This window comes from Scomber scombrus, chromosome 1 (genome assembly GCF_963691925.1).
Source record: "Scomber scombrus chromosome 1, fScoSco1.1, whole genome shotgun sequence".
Taxonomy (NCBI): Eukaryota; Metazoa; Chordata; class Actinopteri; order Scombriformes; family Scombridae; genus Scomber; species Scomber scombrus.
Genome location: NC_084970.1, coordinates 21507155 through 21533586, shown reverse-complemented (window position 1 = coordinate 21533586; position 26432 = coordinate 21507155). Strand labels below are relative to the sequence as shown.

General features: G+C 39.3%; 2 protein-coding genes across 2 annotated transcripts in view; one reads left to right on the top strand and one right to left on the bottom strand.

Annotated features, from left to right (window-relative positions):
- Positions 1 to 780: 780 nt before the first annotated feature.
- Positions 781 to 5968, top strand: LOC133983984 (vitamin D 25-hydroxylase). Its single transcript, XM_062423203.1, has 5 exons — positions 781 to 1080; positions 2565 to 2706; positions 2856 to 3488; positions 3652 to 3981; positions 4912 to 5968. The coding sequence occupies exons 1-5, from the start codon at positions 844 to 846 to the stop codon at positions 5127 to 5129; spliced, it is 1560 nt and encodes a 519-aa protein (XP_062279187.1). The 5' UTR covers positions 781 to 843; the 3' UTR covers positions 5130 to 5968.
- A 2010-nt stretch (positions 5969 to 7978) lies between these two features.
- The window catches only part of pde3b (phosphodiesterase 3B), a 52186-nt gene continuing 33732 nt past the window's right edge, over positions 7979 to 26432 (bottom strand). The window contains exons 2-16 of the mRNA XM_062423183.1: positions 22502 to 22552; positions 20974 to 21222; positions 20263 to 20411; positions 18823 to 18923; positions 18482 to 18713; positions 18262 to 18353; positions 17477 to 17634; positions 16844 to 16978; positions 16003 to 16114; positions 15673 to 15786; positions 13796 to 13995; positions 12145 to 12348; positions 11781 to 11942; positions 10605 to 10860; positions 7979 to 10514 (exon numbers count right to left, since the gene is read on the bottom strand). Coding sequence (XP_062279167.1) covers positions 10288 to 10514; positions 10605 to 10860; positions 11781 to 11942; positions 12145 to 12348; positions 13796 to 13995; positions 15673 to 15786; positions 16003 to 16114; positions 16844 to 16978; positions 17477 to 17634; positions 18262 to 18353; positions 18482 to 18713; positions 18823 to 18923; positions 20263 to 20411; positions 20974 to 21222; positions 22502 to 22552 — 2442 coding nt within the window. The 3' untranslated portion in view covers positions 7979 to 10287. The remainder of the gene's footprint in view (positions 10515 to 10604; positions 10861 to 11780; positions 11943 to 12144; positions 12349 to 13795; positions 13996 to 15672; positions 15787 to 16002; positions 16115 to 16843; positions 16979 to 17476; positions 17635 to 18261; positions 18354 to 18481; positions 18714 to 18822; positions 18924 to 20262; positions 20412 to 20973; positions 21223 to 22501; positions 22553 to 26432) is intronic.

The window sequence follows — 26432 nt, the reverse complement described above, 5'->3', positions numbered from 1 at the left end:
AAATATCACACTTTTGGACCCACGGTGCACCCTTATTTTTTGAGACATAAAACAGTGAAATATTTTTGTTGTTGTTTTCTATTAATCTTTATTTTCTTGTCTTTAATTGTGATTTAAAACCAAACAAACATTCAGTTAATCAAAGTAATACCAAGAGGTTCAGATTACTTTCATCGTATGAATCATATTACTGTATGTTGGAGGATTTGGATTCTAAATCACATTACACCTGTATGTTTTTGCTTTGCTTCAACCTCTTACTGTAATTTTATTTTCATGGTAGGCTACTGTTTCCTCTGTGTTTGAATTTCTCTTTTATAGCTGTTTTTATACGTGCCTGGTTTTTGTAGGATACAAGTAAACTGAAGTACTTTCCAAAATCAGTATATTCCATGGACCTCTGTTATAGGAAAGAGACTTCCAAACTGTGTGTGCACATTTGATTTCCCTGAACCCAGCCTGCCCATGATGGATAAATCACACTGTTTGATGACTAATAGTATGTGTTGTAGTTTGCCACATGTCTGTTCCTGAAACAGATTTTAAATACATATTACGACTTTAATAAGCATTTGAGTTTTTTGTTTTGTTTTATTGTGTGTTTCGCCGTCTGTGTGTTCATTAAAAGCAGACAAATCAACCAAATAACCACCAAAATGATCCGGATTATTGATCAGGAGCAGAACAAAGTTCACCAACAGTTGACTCTGACTTTCTGGCCAATCTTAGCCTAAGAGGCGGGGGATAGAAAATGTGCAAGATGATACATATGTGCTTCAGTTCCTCTGAGGAGAAGCCAAAGTCAGCAGAAGTAGGAAGCAGGGAACAGCGATTTTTGGGAAGATGGTTTCAATTAAATCGCCGACTCTGGTGCCGATGTCCTGGGCACAGGCACTGCTCGCTGTAGGCTGTCTGGCTGTCGCCCTCTTCGCCTTCCTGCTGGTTCGCCAGCTCGTCAAGCAGAGAAGACCCCCGGGGTTTCCCCCTGGTCCATCTCCCTTCCCCGTAATAGGGAACATTCTATCTCTGGCCACCGAGCCGCACGTCTTCCTTAAGAGGCAGAGTGAAGTTCATGGACAGGTAATCACTCAGTTTACAGCGCTTTTTTGTAGTGCATGACCCTATGCTGTATGGAATATGCAAGAGGTTTCAGACTTTCGCACACACACACACACACACACACACACACACACACACACACACACACACACACACACACACACACACACACACACACACTCGTGCAAATGCACACATGCACATGCACAAACTCAGACACACACACACACACACACATACACAAGCCGGGAAATAGTTGTGAAACGAACAAAAGAGAAAAGAGACTCGCCCTAACATTTGGCGGTCTGAAGCATTTGCTTGGAAGAGAATGTTTGGCGAATCAGGGGATCCCTCAAATTAGAGCCTCCTCCCAAGATTAATATAGGGACACAGGTTTCCTTCTGGTGACATGTTGTCGTTTTTGTTACTGTAAACATATTAAGGAATTAGGTGTAAAGCTGGACACCTCTGGAATTCTCTAAATGTCAGGGAAGTTTAGTGAAAAACTGCAGTTTTTCCAAGTGTGTCTTAAAACAATACTTACAATGGAAGGCATGGGGGACAAAATGCACAGAAGGTTTTCTGTGGATTCTGTGGATTGTATATTTTTATTTGAAGATATGAAGTTTCAGCTGTCCAAATTAGTCAAATCAAGATATTATCTTTCAGTGTCACAGTCTTTTTTAGTAGGAAAGTCCCTCTTTTTGTTACTATAGATAGATAGATAGATAGATAGATAGATAGATAGATAGATAGATAGATAGATAGATAGATAGATAGATAGATAGATACCTTATTGTCCCCGAAGGGAAATTTGTCTTGGACGCTTGATTCGCGCCGCCTGATATAAAATCGCGTGTGATCGCGCCATTTACATTGATTTTCTATGTAGACTTGCTGCTCAATTCGCGTCAGACGCTCTTGGTCTGAACGCAGCTTAAGTGCTGAGAGAGCTGCCGCCATAGTTAAAAAGAAAAAAGAAAGTAAAAGTAAAGTTGCACATTTGCACAACAATAATACAATATAAATGACAGAATTGCACATTTGCACAATAATAAATGATACAATGCTACCTGTTGCCTGTATTCTTCCACCACAGCTCTACAGGGAAACACTGTCTAAGGGAACATAATGGAAAAAAGACTAACTTTGAAAGATATCCACTTGATATGACTAACACTGGCCACTGAAGCAGTTTCAGATGAACCTTAAAATACATTGTTACACAAAAAGAGGTCTGTGGATGTTGTCCCGCATCAATAATTCCAGCAACTGAAATGTATTTCAGTGTTCATATGGACATATTTCTATTGTTTCAAGACAGACTTGAAAAATTGTGAACTTATCTTTAACTCATCCTGGCTCAAAATCCACTTTGGAGACTAGTGCCAAAGAGTACAAAAGCAAAATGTCAGACCTACACTCCTTGACAAAGATTTCATTTACACAAAAAGACACAAAGAACAAAAAGAGTACAGTGCTCATGTTGCATTTGTGTCTTTCAGATATTCAGCCTCGACCTGGGGGGCATCTTGACTGTGGTATTAAATGGGTATGACAGTGTTAGGGAGTGCCTTTATCATCAGAGTGAAGTGTTTGCTGATCGCCCATCCCTGCCTTTATTCAAGAAAATGACCAAAATGGGTGGTAAGATGCTGTTAAAGTTTATAATTTATTTGATTTACTTAAAATAGATTAGAATTGAAATGTTAATCAAATCATTTCATCTTTATCATTCTGCTATATTTTAAATGACTAAATTATTCTGTTTTCTTTTTTGCTTCTGTCATCCAAAGGACTTCTCAATTGCAAATATGGCAAAGGCTGGATTGAACACCGTAAATTGGCTTGCAACTCTTTCCGTTACTTTGGCAGCGGTCAGAGACAGTTTGAAAGAAAGATTTCAGAAGAGTGTATGTTCTTTGTTGACGCCATCGACGAGCACAAGGGGAAACCCTTCAACCCCAAACACTTAGTGACCAACGCTGTGTCCAACATCACCAACCTTATCATTTTTGGACAGCGCTTTACTTACGACGACAGTAACTTCCAGCACATGATCGAGATCTTCAGTGAGAACGTGGAGCTAGCAGTGAGTGGCTGGGCCCTCCTTTACAATGCCTTCCCTTGGATTGAGTATGTGCCCTTTGGAAAACACCAGAAGCTGTTCCGCAATGCTGCTGAGGTGTACGACTTCCTACTGGAGGTTATAAAGGGTTTTTCACAGGGCAGGGTGCCACACGTACCAAGGCACTATGTTGATGCCTATTTGGATGAGCTGGAGCAGCATGCAGGAGACCCCAGTTCATCATATTCCTATGAGAACCTCATCTATTCAGTGGGCGAGCTCATCATTGCAGGCACAGAGACCACAACTAACACCCTGCGCTGGGCCATGCTGTACATGGCCCTCTACCCCAACATACAAGGTCAGTTGTAGAAGTAGCTTCATCCTAATGTGAAAACCTTTTACGTCAACACTACAGTCATGTGAGAGATATTTGAATCATATCTGTCTGCAGATCTAAATGAAGTGGTTGTGTAATATTAAGCATGAATAATGCCTGATGGTGTCTGTTTTGTGCTGCACAGAGAGGGTGCATAGGGAGATTGACAGCGTGCTGACCAATGGGAGGGCACCAACTCTGGAGGACAAACAGAAGATGCCCTACGTGGAGGCTGTTTTGCATGAGGTCCTGCGCTTCTGCAACATTGTTCCACTTGGTATTTTCCGTGCCACCTCCCAGGATGCAAAAGTCAATGGGTACACTATTCCCAAAGGCACCATGGTGATCACAAACCTATACTCAGTTCACTTTGATGAGAAATACTGGAACGATCCAGGTGTTTTCTCGCCACAGCGGTTTCTGGACAGCAATGGCAACTTTGTGAGACGGGAAGCGTTCGTGCCATTCTCTCTGGGTTAGTTTCTCTATGTTTATATACCTACATTCCTTAAAAAATGATTGTGATGACAGTTATTGTAAACCAAACATGTCACCAGTCAATGACTATTTAATTTGTCCACACTTTGTTTTTCATAAATCACATTTAGTGGTTTAGTGGTTTCAGGTACCTCAGTTGAATAAGTGAAACTTCAAGTAAAACTAGAAAGTAATTACAGTCTGCTGCCAAGCCATCAGAACAATCAGAAAAATCAACCAACAGTGTTGAATGAGCATCAACAGCAGCAAGGTCTTACACACATCCACTTCTACACAGATCCTGTTTTATTTATGCTAAATGGTATCCACTTTCCTCCCAAAACCACTAATATACACATATCACGCATACATTAACCCCAAACCCATATTTTTATCAAGAGAAGAGAAAATGAAAATAAAAGTTTAAAAAAAGGCCCTGCTTTCAACAATAGTACATTCATTATTTTTCTCGTCTAGAAAAACAAAGGGGGTCATTAGGAACACCCTTTTAATGTTACAAGTAGTCCCCTTATAACTGTTAATTAAATATATAATTCATGTTGGTCATACAGTCTAGTCTATAAAATTAATTTTCATTTTTAAAACAAATATAAGATAAATGTGTTTGCTTCAGATGTAGCATAAATGTATTACCTTTTTTTCTCTTGATCTTATGTTCTTGTACAGTGTGCATTATCTCATATAAAGCTCCTGTGCCCGAGAAATCTTAATCACAGATGATTCTCGTAGAGCATGAAAGAGAGTCCCTAGTGATTGTTTTTACATCTCCAACACCTTCTCTGCTCAGTTAAATCCTTCTTTTTTAAATCATCTGTAGTGTTTTTTTTCCTCAAATGAACCACTTGGTGTTCTTGGTGTTTCTATGTGTGTATATGAGAGTCTAAATTAAGTATTTTTCTTTTGTCAGGGAGGCGTTGCTGCCTGGGTGAGCAACTGGCCAGGATGGAGATGTTCCTCTTTTTCACCACTTTGCTCCAGAGGTTTCACCTCCAGTTTTCTCCAGGAACTGTTCCCACTGTAGCTCCCAAACTGGGCATGACCTTACAGCCCAAGCCTTACTCAATCTGTGCCAATCGCAGGCACCAGAAAACTCCCTGCTGTGGAGACACTCCTTATCACAAGTAGGCCAGCAGTTATTCATGACCTGTTCAACCACTTAAGTCAGAATTTTTCTGTTTTGCACAGCAATGCAACCACATGATAACGGTGCTTAAAACTGTATTAGTCTGGACTATAGTGTCCAGTGGTGCATCCCAGCTTTTCCAAAAGACTTTCAACGTGAAAGACTCAAATACAATTGACTCTCTTGCTATCGAATTTGTTTACTGAGCAATATGCACGTTTGCACAATTCTCTAAAGCAGCAGGGTAGGGGATATAAGTTGGTGCTGAAAGGACATCCTGGAAACACAAGTGTGTTATTGATTCACTTCTCTGTAGCTCTGAATTGTTCTGAGCCCCAGAACATGAAATGTCTATGAACCCTGGTGCTGTAGCAATGGCTTAGATACATGTCAATGATTGATACTAAGTACACCTATGATGGTTCATAGCCCTTCCTTCTCGGGACAGGTACGGGTCAGACAAATGACACCACTGATTTGTATGTATAGGGCGAACTGAGACTGACAGACTTTCCAGTTCTGTCTACTCTGTTGGAGCTGGCCATCGGCCAAGAATTACATCATGTGGACTGACTCTGACCCTTTCTGCAGGGATAGTGCTCTGTGGAAAATCTTTCTCTTAGAAGGCAAATGCAACCCTGGTGGATTTCTAGAAACTGACTATGCAACACTGGTTTCTGTTAAATGGTGCTTATCAGTACTAACAAAGTACTGCATTTGTGTGTGAAGTTAATATTTGTTTGTCCTTTTTTTTTGCAATAGTGGTGCTATGTACATTTTTCTGTGTTTATAAAGCCTTTGTTAAACTATTGAAAGCCTTGTTTTCCTTTCTGCATTTTACATTTTTAACACATTTTGCAGGATATTTAAATTTTTTTAAAGCTGTAACAGTTCATTTAGTACTTGAAGAACCCTTAAATAAACCTGCCATCTACATACTTATCCTGCTCTGACAAATCTCAGGATAACCTGCGTAATCATTAACAATAATTGTATGTTCATGAAGGTGACAGCAGTTGTGTATTATACATATCCTGTTGCACAGCAGAGAAATGCATTGATAATCCAGCAAGTTATGCGCTGTAGATTCAGTGATAATAGTATAATGAATGTGTGATATCTTGTAACCAACAAAACTTGGTTGTGCATTATTTTGGCCACTTGATGGCAGTGAAACAATCTGAACACTGACATACAGTACCAGATTCAGAAAAACTGTCTGCTGTGTGTGGAGACTGATTACTGCAGTGATACTAAACCAAAATGCAAAGATAACAATGGGCTCAAGCATGCCATAACACTCCAAGGGGATCTGCAGAGCCATGTGGACATTTTCTGTGGGGTTCTTCACTGATGAATTGTCAGTGTAAAAATATTGATGATAGCACCTGGATAGGCCCTGCACACACACAACGCACACACAACACATCAGTGTTTCAGTCACTCTGGCTGATTAGACCTCTGCTCAGGGTATACTAATATAAATGATAAAGGTGTAAGTTCTCCCACCCAAACAGGTGCAACATAACTAGGAGTGGGTGAGATGTCAGGAAAACACAGTTTGTACACAGCGACACAGTTCTGAAAGGATGTGCAATAAAGCAATATTAGTGAAATCTGTTTGTTTTTATCTCCTCTCAGATTATTTGGTGTGGCAAGGACAAAGGAATGAAGGTGTTTCATATATCCGAGTTCACACACACCCACACACATACCAATAAAAATCAATGAGAACTGCTCATACTTTAGGGATGGTGTTTTATGACAGCTATAAATAAAAACAAAAATCAGTTGCCCCCACAATGTAGATAAGGGTGAATGGTTACATTAGACAAACGTACATATATTGATGCTACATAAGGGAAACAACCATTCATAGATGTATTTATGGCACAATCATCAGAGGACACTGTGGTTTGACAGACTGCACAGTGAGAAGCCAACAACTTTTACAACTTAATGAGCCAGAATACGTTGGGTCAGGAGCTACCAAGGCTTTATGATCCAGCATGGGTCCATGTGAAAGAACTGACGACAGAGTTGTCAGAATGTATATATGGCTCTGACCTGAGTCCAGCTTCGACTCTTATCACTGTCACTGCCACCTCGAGCTTTGGTGGAATATTTGACTCCAGGTGTTTCTCTTCCACGAATAGTACTGGAGCCCAGAGATATTTGCCAATCAGTGTATCACAGCCCACAAACTACTGTACTGTGTGTAGGTAAAGTTTGGCACTAGTTGGGTCGACTAAGACAACAGTGAGAGAGAGAGAGTGAGAGAGAGAGAGAGAGAGAGAGAGAGAGAGAGAGAGAGAGAGAGAGAGAGAGAGAGAGAGAGAGAGATAATGAAGATTACAAGAGTGGTTATGATACAGAACAAGGAGAGGCTGAAACCAAGTGAAAAAAAAAAAAATCAAAATCAAAACACCAAACCCCACAGTTCCACACCTGTAAATAGAAGTAGATAAAAACTCTGGAAACACAATGGTAATTACAGGATCTCAATGTACAATATGTCAGCTGTGTGTAGAAAACAGATGCATTCATTTGATTATTTAAAAAATATATATTTATGCACATACTCTTTTGTACAGCGGCTAAACACTTGTTTGGTATTAAAATGTGCACACCTGTATCTATTTTTTTGTCTTTAAATATTACTTATCTCAATTCGACACTTGCTTACTTAACATTTTCTCCAGAGACTATGATTTAATAAGGTGATAAAGGAGCTAGGCAACAATTCTGCCTTCCCTCTCACAAAACATCTTATTCTAGTGGAATGCCAAGAGTTTAGAGACAAAAATAGAGAACTAGTAGTTTGTTGTTTTTTTATACCTGCCTCGTGACACGTCATACATATATATGTATATAAATACATTCACTGACCACTTTATTAGGTACACCTGTGCAATTTAATGCAATTCAATACAACAGCTCTGCCATAACTTCTATATTTACAAAGCTTATACATTTTCAATTTTTGTTGACATTGTCAGAAAAAGGTGATAATTCTATTTTAAATCTATTATTGGGGTGGCGGTGGTGTACTGGAGTGCAATATATTGAATGATGTTCCTAATATTTATTCCACTTCATTAACATACATGAGGAGGGCAAAATATTAGGAACAATTTCAATATAATAATACACTAATATACCACCACCACCTTCTATAACCTCAATAATGAACATAAAGAACAATTATCACTTTTCTGAAAATGTCAACAAAAGCTGAAAATACATAAGCTTCGTAAATGTACAATTTATGGCGGAGCTGTTGTGTTGGATTGCATTAGATTGCACAGGTGTTCTTAATAAAGTGGCCAGTGAGTATGGGTATATATATGTAATATGACTTATAAATAAAACCAAAGTGAAATGAAACCCTGGATCCCATCTTTACACACTGGCCGAGTTATGGGTTTGGTAAAAAAAACAAAAACAAAAAAACAAATAAAATGTAACCAAAAGTGAGAAGGGTTAGCTTTTCATTTGTCTAAACATCAGTGTCTGTTGGCTGACTGAAACACAGACATTTAGACACTGTACTGTTTGTTTTAAAACAATGCAGAGAGCATTATAGTTACCAAACATATGGTGACAGAACTGCAAAAATTGTACAATGTGTTGTGGCTGCAGGAGAGACATTTGCAGTCTGCTGACAATCAAGATAAGCGTTTCTCCCGTGAGGTTGTAAAAAGGTTATGCAAACAGTGTATGAATGGCCAAGAGACAGCACATACTGTATGCTCCCTTTGTCACAGAGGATCTCAATTGCTTGAATTTGTTTGTAGTCAAGTTTTTCATTAATAGATTACAAACTACTTCAGTCACCCAGATTTTTGATTTTCTCTGTTTTTTAATGTGTATTTAATATTCATGACATAAATTCTTGCAAAATAATTATTCAACTTTGCATGAATCCTGAGTAACCTTTAAAAAATACTTAGAATCAAAAGGAAAATGAAGAATCCATTCATTGAGACAGCACTCCTGATCTGAATGCGACATGTTAATATACACCAGAGGACATTTCACTGATTAGAAACCAACCATTACGGAAAGGACACACAAACATACACACAAATTACATACTAAAATAATTAAAAATATGCTCTCTTTCTCCCTACTCATTCTCTCTATCACATTCCCTCAAAAAAGATTCACACACTCAAAACAAAATGAAGCAAGAAGAGTTAAAGAATCCAACAACAACAACAAAAAAATAGATGGGTGGTACACATGAATAAAAGCATCAAAAATGATGCAGATATAATGCTATTAATCAGTCAACATTTCAATAATGTCTCTGTGACTGAGTCTGATACAGTGTTTCGTGTCGCCAGCAAGGAGAGAGAACTACACAAGCCTAGGCTCTGGGCCAATATGGACTCAGTAAAGGTTCAGACAGGCACATTTGATATATATATGTATATATATAATTCAAAAATATACCTGACATTGAGGCTGAAACAGTCTCAGTCTCTTGTCTTTCCGGGTTTGAACTGTTCACTTTGGTAAAGGGTGTCAATCATTTCATGATGTCACTTGCTTCATTATTATTCCTCTACCTTTTCATTTTAAATAGACAGGATTTGTTTTGTACCTAAGGGAGGTGTAAGCGCTTTGCATTCAAGGCAGCATCGCAGCCAGGTTACCATGGAGAACGAGTTAATGCTGGACCCCGTCCCGCACTCTTCTTCTTCTGCACCTTCCTCCTCAGTTCTGGTGCTTTTTTCTGGGTGCACTCGACTCTCCATGGGGTGAAAGTGCATAGGAGTTGGGCTCCCACTGTTGCAGCAAGGATCCGCTCACAGTAGTAAGGCCTTTTTGTTTCTCCAAAAAAACAATGTGACTGCTTAAGCATCTGAGTGTCTGCACAGTGAATCTTTCAATATGTATGTGTGTGTGTGTGTGTATGTGTGTGTGTGTGTGTGTGTGTGTGTGTGTGTGTGTGTGTGTGTGTGTGTGTGTGTGAGAGAGAGAAGGAGAAAAGTGTGATTTATGTGCATTTGTCAACTGTCGTGTGTGTGTGTGTGTTTCTCGTGTCTGTATGTGTTTATGTCGGTGAAAGGCAGGTGGTTGAGGGACTCGTATCCTTATACTGCCTCTCCTCTTCTTTTTTCACACATCTGTGTTCATTCCTTTGCCATCGTGCTACTGACGCTCCTCTCCCTCCTCCTCCTCCTGGATGACCTGAATGTCATCTGAAGGGGAGGTGGGCATGCTGGCTGGCAGGCTAGGGAGAAGGCTGTCAGGTTGCTGCTGTTTGGCCAGCTCTTTGCTCTTCTCCTCCTCCTCAATGGTCTTCTTCCACACCTTGTGGTTCTCTGTCAGGTGCTGCATGATGCTGCAGAACAATCGGCGGCGCCTCTTCCTCCTTTCTGTGACGAACAAAAGTAAAAAATGTGTTTAACGAAACTGCGATTGGGTAATGGAAACATATCATTACTGATGAGCTATCAATATCTTACTTGGTGCCAGCTCCTCATCTAGCTCATCATCATCATCCTCATCCTCATCCGTGTCTGTGTCCACCTGCCCCTCATCATCTTCATCTGATCCCTGTTCATTGATCCAGTAGCCAGGAAGTAGGCCAGCGGCATCGTACGAGTTACAAAGTGGTCCTACAATATGCGTAATGAAGGACTCCTGTAGTTTCGCCAGCTGTGGAGAGGAGCGGTCCATGAAAGGGCTGATGGGTAATCCCAGCCGAGCTTCTTCATCTCCCTGCAAGTCAAAAACAAAGATTACAGTTAAAGGATGGGTTCACAATTTTTCAAGTCTGTCTGAGAACAGACTTGAACATTGAAAAAGGTTTGTATTGCTGTAATCATTCCTCCTGTTTATAATGGCCAAATAATGTACTGTGATGGGGGACAAAATCTGAAGTCGTCCTTCGGGGCAAAAATAGATTTAAAAGTTTATTTGAAGCTAATGGGATCCAATGTGCTTACAATGTAGTAATAACAGGCTTCAGCCATCCAATTTAGTCACACCAAGTCGAATCAAGTCAATATTTTTCAAAGTTTCTCTCTTTTTAGTGCCCAATTCCTTCTTTTTGTTATTGTCCTTCCACTGCAGCTGAACAGGAAAACACTGTCCTTTAAGACACAGGCTGTTACTTTAGAAGATATCCACTTTATTAGACTGAATTAGATGACTGACACCTGTTATTACATTACACTGTTAGCACATTTGGAGGGGGTGTTCTAATAGTCAGTGTGAACAGGAGGTATGATTACAAAAGAGCAAATGTTCACCAAAAATGGGGACCTGACTGTGGTTTTAAGAACATATCCTTTAAAAACATAACAGATCTTCAGTGGTGAGGTTTCATACTTCAGATGTAAAAAAGCTGAAACATCCCATTCCACTTAGATTTAACTACTGTCTTTTAATTGTTCAATCTTTTTGGTCGCTCTTGGTTATACTGTATCGGGACTTCAATATGTCACTAATGTTAGTAATCTTTTTGTTCTTGTTCCCATTTTGTCCCTTTCATTATTTGTGACCTTGATGTTTCGGTCAGGATGGATTTTGTATGTCCCTAATTCTCTTTTAATTAAAAATATACTCCAAGCCAAAAATATAGAATGATGTGTTAATGCCATGTTAATAGGATACACTCATTAACATGAAGTCTCTACCTGCTCGTAAAATTCATTGACAATGCCCCCTGTCCACTTGAGGTGCAGGTCACGGACTTTGGCTGGTCCGTTGATATCTGCCAGCTTGATACACACTTGGCACACCAGCAGTCTGTCATTTTCATTGGTCCAATCAATTCCTGGACTGTTCACATCATTCACCTGTTCACAAACAGACAGAAATCAATGCATTATAAGAAAGAGCTGACTGTTTTATTCTGCATCCATTATACTACATACTCAAATAAATCTTAATGTACCATCCTAATGTTTCAAATAATATTTTTTGCCAGAAACGAATGGATCAATAAATAGATAATTCCCTGTAATTCTATTGTGATCATATCATTGTGAGATCTCAGACCTTAGCATTAAACTCAGCCAGGAAGTCAAAGTGCTTCTTGAGGTCTGTGGCCAGAATCGCCTCGATGACAAGGAAGCGGAAACGCTTGAACTCGACGTGGTCCAGGTTGGCCAAGAAGTTGAACTCGGGCTGGGACAAGTAGAGGCTCCAGGCAGACGCAGCGTGGTGGTTCTCCAGCACCGAGCGGTCATTGTACAGCACTGCCTACAATGGACAGAGAGTGAAATCCCAGAGGTGAGAGTGGGAAGGCTGGCACCCTAAGAAGATTCCTAAGAAGAGTCTTAAATTTTCTTACATAATATGTCTGAATGTTTGTTAGATAATTTGGATTACAAAATAGCAACCACTCAAATAATGAGATAAAAGGGGCATGAGGGAATTTGGTTATGAAAGTAGAAATGCAATAGGCCCAAATGTGAAGAAACTGGGCAAAAACTGTCATGGAAGAACAGATACTATGAAAGCCTTAAAAGATCCTTTTAACAGACATGGTGATTGTCAACATCATTAGCGATCAATAGGTTCAGGGTTCCCTCTTCTTTCATGTAACCCACTTTCCTGGGACTCTTAAAAACCAGACAGTGCGAGTGCTATCACTGGCCATGATGTGAAAATACAATATTTAAACAGGGGCGCGCAGTTAACCTTTTTCCCCTTCATTAATAAGACTGAACACAGTGAGAGATACTATGGGATTGACTGACCATGGACTGAAGCAGAAACCTTTCATCCTGGAAAACATGAAATTATACAATACACAGATTGACTTTGCATAATAAAGCATGTAAAAAAGGTCATGTAAGGAAAATGTTGACTGTTCGGTTAAACATTAACTGTAACTGGAGACAAAGGGTTTCTGTAGGGCATGTATAACACATGAGACCTCCGCTTCATGGTCATTGTGAGTAACACTGGGGTAGGTGTAAACCAAAGATGAAAATGTAACAGGCTAGCAGATTTTACATGATAAAGTGGAACGAGAGAAAAAACAGATGTCCAGCATCCGCCAGGTGCTATTCAGACAGACTCTGCAGCCACTTCAAAGTTTGTCATGTGATTTTTGCGTTTATACACAGAGCATGTGTTGGGGGCAAGACGTCAGTGGTGATATTTGCTTTACGTCTGTCTGTCTTGGAAGAACACTTTTTTTGTTGCAAACCTGCAGCAAACAATGACTATCTCGGCAGAGTGTAAAGTAGAGATAATGGGATAAACTGTGGCAGATGCGGGAGTCAAAGTCAAAACCTTTTAGATAATTTCAATATTGATGGAGCAAGTTTATTTCTATAGGAGGCTTAGGCAACTACAATAATGATTTAAACTACACATGCATGTAATGTAGAAACATAAGAGAAAAGCTTGAGAGGATTTAATAATGGAAAACTCATGTAGCCCAGTTTAATATGAAGGCGGCCGGTTAGAAAGACATCAGGACGTCAAGGTTTGTCCACTTACGTGTGTGCTATATCTTCCAAAACCCTCTTCCTAACTTGTGGTGAAATGTCATATTACATAAACCCATATTTTGAACATTGGATCCTTTGTTTCTGTAAACACCGGTGTGTTTTATGTATGTGTTCCCAGTAAACTAAAATAAGTTTGCCAATTCAGTCTACAACACTGTCAAGTACCAACAAATGCTGAAGGTTACCTGAGGTGCATTAGTGGCTACTAAAAAGGCATTTGTGCGACCAGGATGGTCGTAGTCGTGCATTGCAGCTGCTACAAAAAGGGCCATGAGCTCCAGGGCAGGAATGTTCCAAGCCAAGCAGCCATAGCTGTCATCTGAAATAGAGGAGCTCTTGGAGGAGGCATAGGATATCCTGCCTGGAGAGATCCCACTGTCTGAATCTGGAACACACAATGGATAAATAAATGTCACCATAGAGAAAGTTTTAGTATAGACCTACAGTCTTTGTCACAACAGGTAACAGTTGAGTAAGAGGGAAACAAAATGCAATGTTAAATATGAGCATACACACACACACACCTGTTCTACTCTCATTTATTCATCTATTATCCAGGTCTCTTACCGCCCCCTATCAATAAAACTGTGGGCTAATTGTCTTCCCTCAATATTAATGTTGATTATTATTCTCTGTTATACCATTGAAAAAGCATTTCATTGAATGAAAAAAAAACAGATTTGATTTAACTGGACAGTCAGAATATTGCTATCATTAGTTTCCCCGGTAGTAAAAAAGCCATGTGAATAAAAATTATATTTTATGAGTGTTAAACAAATGCAACGGTTAGAAATTTGACATTCAAACTTTAATTAGATCTTGATATTGATCATGAACAGCGGTCCAGTTCTTTATAAATACTAATGATATAATATCTAACTGGAAAGAAATAATATTCCTGACATCAAAATACTGAGTGAAGTTTAGAGAAGATGAAGAAAACAGAAATCAGTCACTATCAGCCATACTTCCTGTCCTCTGTGTTTCTCCCTCTGCTGCTGGTTGACAGGAGGGGCTGTGAGCCATTAGCAAAGTTTGGCCAGTTGCTAACAAGATCAAACTAAGCTCAACACAAAACATCAACAAATAGAGCAGAGGAGAGGACAGAGATGCTAGCGTGACCATAAATGACAGCACAACTTGGCAGACTCACAGCGTTTCCCCACACACAGAGCATAACACCTTTAGCAGAGCAGTGAGTTTGTATGTAAACTCAGGAGGAATTTAAGTACAGTGTTAAGCATAGGTCATCCGCATTTAGAAATGCTCAGAGCCCAATACACAAATTTCCCTGTAGTTTCATATGTAAAACAAAGGAAAATAGACTTGACAGCGCTGTGAAACATAGGAAAACCCTCAATGCCCCCTTTCAAAAAGTACTGGTTCCAGCGACTCTCAACGTTCTCTCAGCAGCCCCTTTAAGAAATGCCATCTTAGATCATTTCTAATGGAGATAAAATATCAAGCCTGGGAATCGTGGTGGTTTTTTGCCCTTTTTGTAAAAGACATGTTTATTCTTTGCCTTTGGCAGTTGCCAGTGGAGAAGCAGACACATTCTGCACACTCTATAGAATCACTCAAAATTACTTTATTTCTGACATTAGAGGGTGGTCCAAGAGGAAAGGCTGAAGAATCTGTACACTTAATATACTGTATTAGATGTCTTTGTCTGGGGTTGGAGTCACATAGTGTAGTTAAAATATTTTAAGATTTTCCAAAGAAGGTGCTTAAAAAGTTCTTAAGTTACAGTATATACCATTCTCTTAATGGCTCTTAATGTGGGAGGTTAGACTTTTATTTCAGGAATTACAATTACTTAGGTTTATTATATTGTTTATGTATGACTGTGTGCAGGCTATCCTGCAAAAAACAGTGAGCGGACTGAATGATGAAGATCCCCTCAGACTCACAATGGCTGGCATCTGTAATGCACAGCAGTCCTGATTATATAACAACATGCTTGATTGTGGTGTAGTCCTGTGTTTACATCATAAACTGTGTTCCACAAATGATAATCCATAACAAATACGTTTATGAGTACACCTGTGTCACTTGTGTTTACCTGTGTCACTTCCTGTCACATGCTCACTGTGGATCTGCTGGAACCCAGGGATTGGTCGAGTGGTCAGGTACCAGACAGCATGGAGTACATCAGTAGCATGGACCCGGTTATGATCTGTGTGTTTTTAACCAAAACATTTTCAAATGAGTCAATTTTACTTTGTGCACTGGCAATAATTTGAAATGTTAGATCATTTTATTAGCTTTGCTACACTATAGCTACTTAATTCATCCAACAATACAAATGAACATCTCGGAATGACACATGAACAAACAAAAAACAAACGTGAGTCTTTGAATTTTTTTGAGGCCTACACAGTGTAACACTCACAGGGAATGTCCCTGTAGCCATTTTCCAGAGCACAGAAGTATGTCATGAACTCCCTCACAGGGATCTTGAAAATTTCAAACAGACACGTATCCTGGAAAAGGGTGTATGTCACCTGGGGAAATACAAACCATCTTTACTGAAACACAAATCAGAACACAGCATAACCAGCACCATCACTGATGATCAGTGGAACATTAAAACACAGAAACATTAAAATCATTATGCAAAGACAAGAAGTTCACTCAATGTAATTTTAAACTAAAAAGAGACATCATAGGTACTTGTGAGCATATTGTAAGTTTTGTATTGTAATGGTTCTAATTAGAGTGTTGCATATTCACATTTTTTGAAATGTTGAAATCTGTGGTTGAACACCTGAAACAAAAACAGTTTTCTTTTAGGAGAAGTCAGCCTCCTCTCTGTTCTGATGATGAGCTGATGTGATTAGCTACTATTAACGCCCACACCAAGTCCACCTGTGTATACTGTTTTCCTCCTACTAACAATATATTTATCCTGTTTCCAAACCTTTTCCAGATTATACCACACTGTACACAGTTTTTAATAAAAGATATCCCATAATTTATTTTTATATATAAGAATATTAAATTAAAAAATAAAAGTTGAACACAGTGTTAGAAGTCAATAAGGGCAACAATGATCATTATACTCCACTTAACAGATGTGTTGAAAGGAACAAACAACAAACAGTATACTGACTATTTTGCTTTTTAAGAGAGCTATTAAGGGTGGACACATTGACTGACCAAAGCCAAGGAGCACAACAAAAACATTAAACAGCTATAGGTGATCATGGTTGGTTTGTGGTTGTTGTACTAACATAGCTGAGTATTCTTCCTGTCTTTCCTCCTGTTTTGTCTACCAGGTCGAAGATCTGGAAGTTCCAGGTGTTCATCCTCTCCATGAGAGCTTCATGGTCCTCCAGCATAGGATCTAGTCTGAACTCCTGCTCACCCTGGAGAAAACCAAAAAAATGCACAAATTGTAAAGATGAACACAGATATGCATGTATTTCTACTCACCTTTAATGTTCTTCACATTTAAAAATGTATGTGATACAAAGCCTAAATCAGTCTGACACATAGGTTACACTTATCAAAGAATATTTGTAACATATAGTAAAAAATGAAGATGGACAGAGAGCAAAAAGTATGTGTTCGAGGAAAACACTTGACTCAACTCAAGCTAGGAAGAACTGTAGGCATTCTAGGAAACTGAAATCATATATAGCATATAATTAAGTTAAATGTTGTAGACACTGGAGAACAACCACATGTCCCGGTGTTCATGAATAAAAACTGAATCCCTATTTGCGCACTCACAGGTGGCTCACAAGCCTCCGTAAACGTGTGAGCTAAACAAAAAAAAACAAAGACAAAAAAAATGGTTGATCTGTCTGTTGTGCAGCAGTAGACAATCCTGTTGTTAGTTGAAGCTGTCTGATCAAATGCACCTCTGATTCCTGAGTCTGCTGGTCTGTCCTCGGGCTCTTGTTCTCCTCCTCTGCCTGGCCCTGGTTCCCTGCAACGTCTGACTCTGCAGACAAATCTACCTCCATGCTCTCCTCCCTGATTAGAGGCTCCCCTGTGAACTCCAGCGCTTCACCTGCAGCTGCATACAAACAGAGCACAGTGAATGGTAGGCCACACAAGATGCCATACGGTTATGGAGACACGCACACACACATACACACACACACACACACACACCTACATACAAAAAATACTTGTTTTTATTGTAAATGATCATGTTACTTGGATATGTTAGGTCTCTGAACTTCATTAAATCAGCAGCATTTACAGCCATTTACAATTGTTCATGAAATCATTCACTTTGTTGTTTAACTGAGCTTTTGATATTATGATTACAGGTGTGCAGTAAAGATCACATCTTTATTGAAATGTCTTGCTTCGTTCAGGTAGGTGATTGAGGATGACAAGAATCAAAGTTTATTTTCCAATTAAGAGTCTGTCTTTTCAACAAAATTACTAATTTATTCCACATTGGAACATAAAGATAAGATAAATTATCAAAGTTCCTCATTCTTTCACACATCTGCACCTATGCCTGTGTTTATGTGTATGCACTTGCATTATTAGTGGTCTCCACCAGAGGGCAGCAGGAGGTTAACTCCTACACTACTTACAGAAGGTGTTTCTCTGTCAACATCTAGCACTGCAGCACTTAACAATGTTGTCCTTTACATAATGTGTATTAGATGTAGAGGCTTGCATGTACCTGAGCGCCTGCGTTGAGCCTCACTGGTAAATGACTGATTCATTTCCCCCGTATCACTGCTGGAAGGTCCCTTAAGCATCTGACGACCACAGCTATAACAAAAAGAGGTAGTAGTTACAGACATGATCAATTTTAGTACAACATTTATTGTCATTAACACTAACAAAGTGTTAATGACAATGTGTAGCTTAACATGCTGCTTCAGTACAGCTGGTTTCACCTGGTGCAAAGAGGGAAAGCGGAGCCACGAAAGGCCTGCTGGAAATCAGGTGAGCTGAGGGTATAACTCAAAGATTTGTGCAGGTTCAGATTGACGCTCGGCTTAGTCAGGAAGTCGGCTGTGTCTGGGAACTCTACAGGCGATCGAGTGACCAGGGAGGACGAGGAACCTGTACCTACTGCCGGAGGGCTGTGGCTTGGTGAGGTGACTGGGCTCAGGCTCGGAGATGTCCCTAAAGAGGATGGAGGGGATAAAGGAAAAGACAAAAGACGTGACATTTTGGAAGAACATGACCAATTATTCAAAGTGTAGTGTCTGAAAGTTTTATGGTTTAGTCTCACCTGCTCGCCTGGGCCCTGCATGGTAGGTGAGAGTAACAGAGGAGGACCTCTGCTTGGGAATGGTGAGCAGGTTTGCATTCGGCCCATTGGACAGACCTGAGCTGGAGCACAAAAAACATATATACACATATTCACCACTGGCTAAGGAATAAATTACATTTAATTGTAACTCTTTGTTTTGCACAGGATTTGACTCCTCAGGCAAGAAGATGGACCTGTAACGCCATCCTGTGGAGTAATATTAACACTACATCTCAGTGTCCAAATGTGTCAATTTGCCATTATTATAATCCAGTGAAATACTTTCTTTCACTCTGTAAAATCAGGGCAAGAGTCCATGTTTTTATTCAAAGAATAGATAATACAGTGATGTGTTAATATTTCCTTCTGCTTTTGGTTTCTCTGTACAAGCTGAAACACTCAGAGCTCAAAGATACACACAATGAAAGGAGGACACTGCAATGTTCAGACTGCTTAAAAACATACAATTAGTACATGGTGACATTATAAATTTTACAGTTATTTACATTTCCTTTGTTTCTCAGTTAATGGAGGTTGAAAATATGTCAGTATGTCTGTTCAGTGAAACAGGATTTGCAGGTTAACTAGTTAATTCAATACAAACCGCAATTAATGTTGCAGACTTAATCTGCATGCAGCAGTTATTGTTGTTCCAAATTATGAAAACTACCTCATCACTGATCAACTGTGAAAACTGAGTTACTGCGGTATGGACGGTGACAAGCACTAAAGATAACAGAGTGACATGTTTGCTTAGGGTAGGATAACTTGCTTTGCATGATAATTTATTACATCACATCAGACATATATTAAATGTTTGTAGTACAACCAATGTTCCACTCTGGCAATAAAAGTAACACCACAACATGGGAACATAGGCGACATGATGACTAGAAAATCTTTGTTTTGACTCTGATATTTTGATCTCGCTGTAGCATGACAGGTAGATGTAGTGTGGGGTGTAAAATAATACAGGTAAACCTCCGAAAAGATATCAAAAATCAAAATAAAACAATATTTATAGTTTTGACTGTCAAATCGAGTTTTTCCCCCTCAAAACAAAATGTGATCTATAATCTATTTCTCTTATTTCTTCATAATGAAGATGATTTCTTGCTTCTGCAGAACTATCACCCTATTCGTTACTTTTTCCAGACTGACCAAAAAACTAAAAACTAAATAGGAGTCCTTAACTTAATTGTGCACAGGTGCTGTTAAACAGCTAAGCAACCTGAGGCAAACCTCAGCTAGAGTACAGCCACATTATTCAGATCATTCATCTGATCTGGAAATGGGCAGTCAGGGTATTGTAAACCAATGGAAGGAAAGTAGTACAGAGTACAGATTTGTTGTGCTCGTAGTTGGGTTTGTGTATTTGTGGACACAGCTAGGATTTTGTTGGTTGTGTTGTGTTGATACCTGGTCAAGTTGAGGTCTGGGTGGGTTCTCTTGCCATTGTTGCGTTCCCACCGTGAAGAAGTGGAGTCAAGAGGAGGGAGTGCAGAGGATGAAGAGGTGGAACTCCGCCTGGGCTGAGGGGTAGGGAGACTGTTTCTGCTGCTCAAACCCTGATGGGGATGAAGTAACTCTTTAATATAGATACATACTAAACAGAAGAAGGAGATCATGTGATTCAAGAGAACACTTTTTGCACTTTTTTGGTTTGAAAAGAGCACTTCAAACCAAAACGCTATGTGCTTTTGTTAACTTAGGCCGTGTAAAACAGTGCATGTTCATCTGAAGGACCTGGACAGGATAGTGTGAACCTCTGTGCCCGTTGCACCTTCCTGGTGAAGCTCCTCGCTGTCAGGTGAAAAGAGGCACTCCCTCCCCAAAACAACCCAGTGGGAGTTAGCAGTGACCGAGGACTTGGCATGTAAATTTGGAAGAACAGTGGGGGAAGGATGACACACTACTTGTTTCAATATTGTCTAATGCGACGTGTTTCATTGATGTAACGCTAATCCTGTTGGCAAAATCTAACGGCACACTGTGGCAATTCTTGAGAAGGAAACATGCTGAAGGAACTTCTAGTTAATTCCTAAGTTTAGTTACCGCTGTGTCTTTGGTCTTGGAATAATGTGACTGACATATGTCTTTATGTATTTAAGCAGTAAAGCCTCAACACACCTTAATGGGTTTTCTGTCACTTCTCTCAACGGAGTCCTCCACCTCATCACAGGAGTAGAAGCCCGGGAAAGGGGTGAAAGGGTTGACCCTGGGGCGGCAGGAGCCTGAGAACGTCCCCATGAGGCTGGAGACGTTGCGCAAGGCTGAAATGGTCTGGGTTGACAAAGACGAGTCCATCAGCAGGTCTGACACCAGGTTCCTGGCCTCGTTGATGACCGAAAGGTCCACACCATTGCCGCTCACTGCACCCTGCCGTAGGCACACATGAATTGCAAAGAATAAGTAACAGGGCAGCAACAGCACTGTCAGAGGGTAAACACAAAACCTGTTTTCAAAATATTTCTTTTAGGATTGGTCATGTCTTTTGGCTTATGAATGAAAGGATAGATTCACATTTGAACTAGAACCCGATGCAACTTCACTAAACAATGCTAGATTAATAAAGTCCTTTACTCAGACAGCTGCTGCCTTATATAAACTTTAGCATGCATTTCTGCAAAAAATTGTTCTGTGGATTTTGCCTCCATCTCTTCCACTGAAGATACATTAGGAAGGGATCTCTTCACCGTTTCTATGGAGAGGAGGAATTATAGCAGCTACCAATTACTCTTTGGATGTTGATATGGTCATGTGAAAAACATTAAGAGATGGACTTAAAAAAATGTGAACCTATCCTTTAAGACAACACTGTCTACCAACCTACAGCTAGATTGTACTTGAACATCAACAGCAGATGGAGTGACAGTAAACCAATTAACTGACTGACAAAATAATTGTCGGCCACTTAAGGGTGGTTTGGGGCAGTTATTGCTGGATTTGTGGTAGGAACAATAAGGCAAGGCAAGAACATAGGTCATCAGGTAAACAGTGCCTATTTAAATCCCTTATCTCTCATATTCTTGCTCACTTCATCTTTATTCTCATTAGGAATCTTTGTTTCCCATGGCTGACTTTGCTGTAATTCACTGTTTCTAACCTCCTCTCCCACCCCATTCCTTTCCTGCTGTGTCTTCATCCCTCTGCTCTTCTTGTAGCCCCTTACAGTGCAGAAACAACTACTATATAACTACTATATATTGGGTGGAAAATTCATATGAGAGGCGTAGGTGAAATCCTATGAATTCTAACAGCAGTCTAACCCCCAAAAGCATAATCTTTCCCTTTTCAGGCAGGTTTCATGAGATATTCTAACTGACCTGGCCTTGTCTACTAGGAACAAATAATGACTTTTGGTCTGTGGGAGCTGAATTCTTTGACAGATTACACAAATAGTTCAAACAAGACAAAGAATGTCTGCGTAAGATAAAATGTGGCATGACAATAATTTCAAGGTTATCGTTTGCCAGGTTTTACACAATGTGTATTTTGCCTAACTGAAAATATCAGAAAAGAACTGAATGTCCCAAAGGTGACTTATAGACAGCTTTTAGTGGTGGTGATCAGTCAGTCTGGAGACCTCAGTGTCAGGCTATGCTACCGTGAACATGTACATTGAACACATGTGAGATGGAGTGAGAACACTACTGACCTGATACTGTGGCTTGTACCAGTGTTTCAGATCCCAGTCCCATAAGATCATCTGAAAAACACAATAGAGACACATAAGCTGTCAATCACATATTGTAATCATATGTGTGTGTGTTCACAACAGAGAATATGAAATCCATTTACACAGAAAGTTTGACCTATGCCCCAGTTTCAGCACAATACCTCATGACTTTTCAGTGAGGGCACTAGCAGGTCAGTAACAGAGTGACAGAACTTTCTGCTAGTCCATTCTGCCTGTTCTCTCAACACATGGTGTAGTAACAGTTTACATTAAGGATTTCCTGCACCACATGATGCACTTTCTACTACAGGTATGAGAATGCACGCTGCTTTAGCGTCAGCAGACAGAGGCCTTTCACTGAAAGCAAAAGAAGAAAAGCAAACCACTAAAACCACCGTGGTGCGTCTACCATGGAACTGTGAGATCTTATCTGGCTCCAACTACGTCAATCAGCTGCATTTCCCTGCTATCTGTTGGTAACCAAACAGGAGCTCTCACACATTACAGCAGTTTACAGTCAGAGCTGGCGCAAGTTGTGTAACACAAAGTTGCTTCAGCTGAAATAATCTAAACTTCTAACTTGATATAAATCCTAATTTTGATCAAAAAATCTTATAGTGCAGATACCAATTTAGTTCTGTTGTACAGTCATATTGCACTTTTATTTGTTTTTCATAACATTTGCATCAAATTTTCTTCAGCCATGAGAACTGTAGTAGTAGTAATAGCTAAAGTCCTCCTCCATTCAAAAAAGCTTGCTTGCTTATTGTTTCTTCACTTGAGTGCTTGAACTTCACTGTGCAGATTTTAACACTGTTGTTTTCACATTCAGCTACTGAAAATTGAAAGTTTCTCCATGTTTACAGAAAATCTGAGTTTAACAAGCGTACCTGTCAGAATGATTTGGGATTTGTGGAACTCAACGTGGTTGAATATTCAACTTACACAAGTGTGATGTGGAAACTCCAGTGCACAAACACTGAGAATGGACATTTCAGTGAAGTAGGAGACATGGTGTGACATTAACAGTTTTTACATATTCATCGTTTTTGGATTTTTGATAAGGTAAAATAAGTATTGTTTATTTTATTTTATTTTATTTTATTTGTGATGAGTTAATTGCACTTTATTATGGATAAACTATATCAGACACAAATTATCATTCAAATGTTTAAGTTCATATGACTTAAAACATGACTGTAGGGCATGAAACAATTGAAATCTTCATCACTTTGTCAGCATAAAATAAAAACAGAAACAATAAAGCTTATATAATCCATTCTGACAACTCAGGACAAAAGGACACCCAGGGGAGGTTTAGGTCTGCCTTTAGTTTTAAAACAAGGAGAAATACAGCCATGTATTTGCCATGTAAATATCCTGCAGTAAATATTCCCTTCAAAGAGCCACTGTGCAGTCTCACCCCTTGCCACAAGAGGGAGAGACACAGAGGATTACATGTATAGGCCTCATTTCACAAGTACTTCAAAACAAGCTCAACTAAACATGCAAACACACACACCCAATGTAGCACCTGACCACTCTCATGTATCCTTCTCCTTAACATCTAAGCGGATCATCACATTGTCATGAATTTTCAAAGCATATTACATCATAAAAATGTTATACACTGGATTAATCGTTATATCACATCCAACAATGGCAAAAACTCCAAATGCTCTTAAATTATATTTGTGAACTTAAATATAAAATACACTGGTTCACTACTGCTCTAAATTGTGTGATTTAAGACAACACATCCATTTTTGAAAAGCTACCAGAGAAGGTTTCTGATCTAATAAGAAAAACAACATATTACAGAAAAACAATTAAACGGCCAGTTTTATATTTCCCCTCTGTCTGTAACGTTATTCTTAGGTTTTATACATTTATGTTTCTGCATGTGAGACATACATGAACTGAGACTGTTAAATAGATCAGTGGCTCCATCCCATCTTCTCTAATCAGTAACTGTTTCATTGATCAAAGTGGGATGTTGGGTGTTTGTCATCAGCATCTGTACAATGCTGCCAAACATTTAATATGGCAAATAAGCCCTGCCATGGCAACCCGACATAGAGGCCAGCAAACAATGCTCCATACACCATGGCAACAGGATGGCGGGAGACGGCCGGAGGACAGAGTTGTTGGCCTTCTGCTTGTTTACGGAGAGACACAGAAGGGTTGAAACAGAGAGGGAGATGGATAAAAGCTGAAGGAGAGGATGCCATTAAGGAGGGGATGCGAGTAAAGGACAGGAGATAAAGATGGAGACACAAATAGATGCGATGTGTGCTTGTAGTTCATTTAACTCAACCGAAGGATCATGTTTTGTTGACAAATCCATTTTCTACTGACCCTTTTAATCACACACACAAATTACACACCCAGTAGCACACTCATAAGTCTTTAGTGTGCCACATAAATATATCACAATATGTGTGCAATCTCTTAACATCTAACTATTGCTCTATGCTCCTCTCCTTACAGCTGCATAATCTGTGCACAAAGCACAAAAACATGGACTGCTTCACCGACTCTCACACAGTACAGAAACAGGAAAAGCTGGCTGAATGGGTGCTACCGCCACCACCAGCACCACTATAAAAGCTGGCCCTCTGTGCCAAGCAACAACGTATTTACATTCAGGGCCTAATGCAAGTGATGAGATTAAAATCTTTCAATGAAAAGGAGATATTTTTTTCAGCGATGTTATGAAAACATGACATGGGGGCAGCCACATGACAGACACACAACTCAGCTGATGACACAGACTCCTGTACACATGCCATCATACACTTGCATACACAAACACACACGCTACACACAATACACGTACAGTATAAAACTTTTGTTATAATAATCTAATAAAAAAATACTATAGTGAAAGCCATTCTGCATAATAAGTACATTTACTTTGGATTCTTAAGTAAATCTAATTCTCTACCTTAAGTTAATTTTTTTAATTGACTATTATATAAACCCTGATTACTACTCAAGATGAGGAATGTCAATAGTCATTATAGTGCTACTTATATATTAAAAATTAGAACTGCAAAGATTAGTTGATTAATTAAGTAGTTGATTGAACGAAAATCAATCATCAACTATTTTGATACTAAATTAATCGTTTTGAGTCATGCTTTGAGAAAAAAAGCTTAAATTAGCTGGTTCCAGTTTTTTTAAATGTGAATATTTTCTGGTTTCTTTAGTCCTATGATACTAAATATATTGGTTGTAGATTGTTGGTGGGACAAAATAAGACATTTGAGTCTTTGGGAAATAGTCATCAACATTTTTTTTAACTATTTCCTGACATTTTATTGACCAAAAATATATTTAGAAAAGCATTGTCAGATTAGTCAGATGAAAACAACTGTTAGTTGCAACCCTGATCAATATCATAACTTCACATTTGCATCTGAGAATATTAGGACCAACCTATTTATCATCTCTACTCCTCATTCATTTCACAATTTTTTATTTCATGCCATCTTCTAAACACACAAACAGACCTTGTCTCTGTGTGCACATCTACATGTGCATGAAGGTTATTTATAGTACAACTATTTCCAAAAGGGAAATAACCTCACTATATTTATATACACACAAAGGCAGGCAGAGACCCACACAGACAAAACAGACAATATCACAAACATACATGCACAGGCAAAAAATAACATTTCGCATACACGCAATTATTTAACATGAGACAAGCCATAAATGTTTCCCAACAGGAGTCTATAAACTTGTGCAAGCTATCAGATGGTCAGTTAGAGACACCTGCATGTCATATTAGCTAGGCTCCGGCACTATGGTGTGAGAGGTGGGGACATCGCTAGAACTGATAAAAACACGCTAATAAGAGTGTGGGGGACAGAGAAAAGGTATCAATGGCAGGCAGACAGCA

Bases quoted from the DNA above. Each gene is read 5' to 3' on its own strand.
- LOC133983984 (XM_062423203.1), top strand. From the start codon at position 844: ATGGTTTCAATTAAATCGCCGACTCTGGTGCCGATGTCCTGGGCACAG. The intron at 1,081-2,564 runs GTAATCACTCAG...TGTGTCTTTCAG, and splicing joins AGAGTGAAGTTCATGGACAG to ATATTCAGCCTCGACCTGGG. The intron at 3,489-3,651 runs GTCAGTTGTAGA...TGTGCTGCACAG, and splicing joins CCTCTACCCCAACATACAAG to AGAGGGTGCATAGGGAGATT.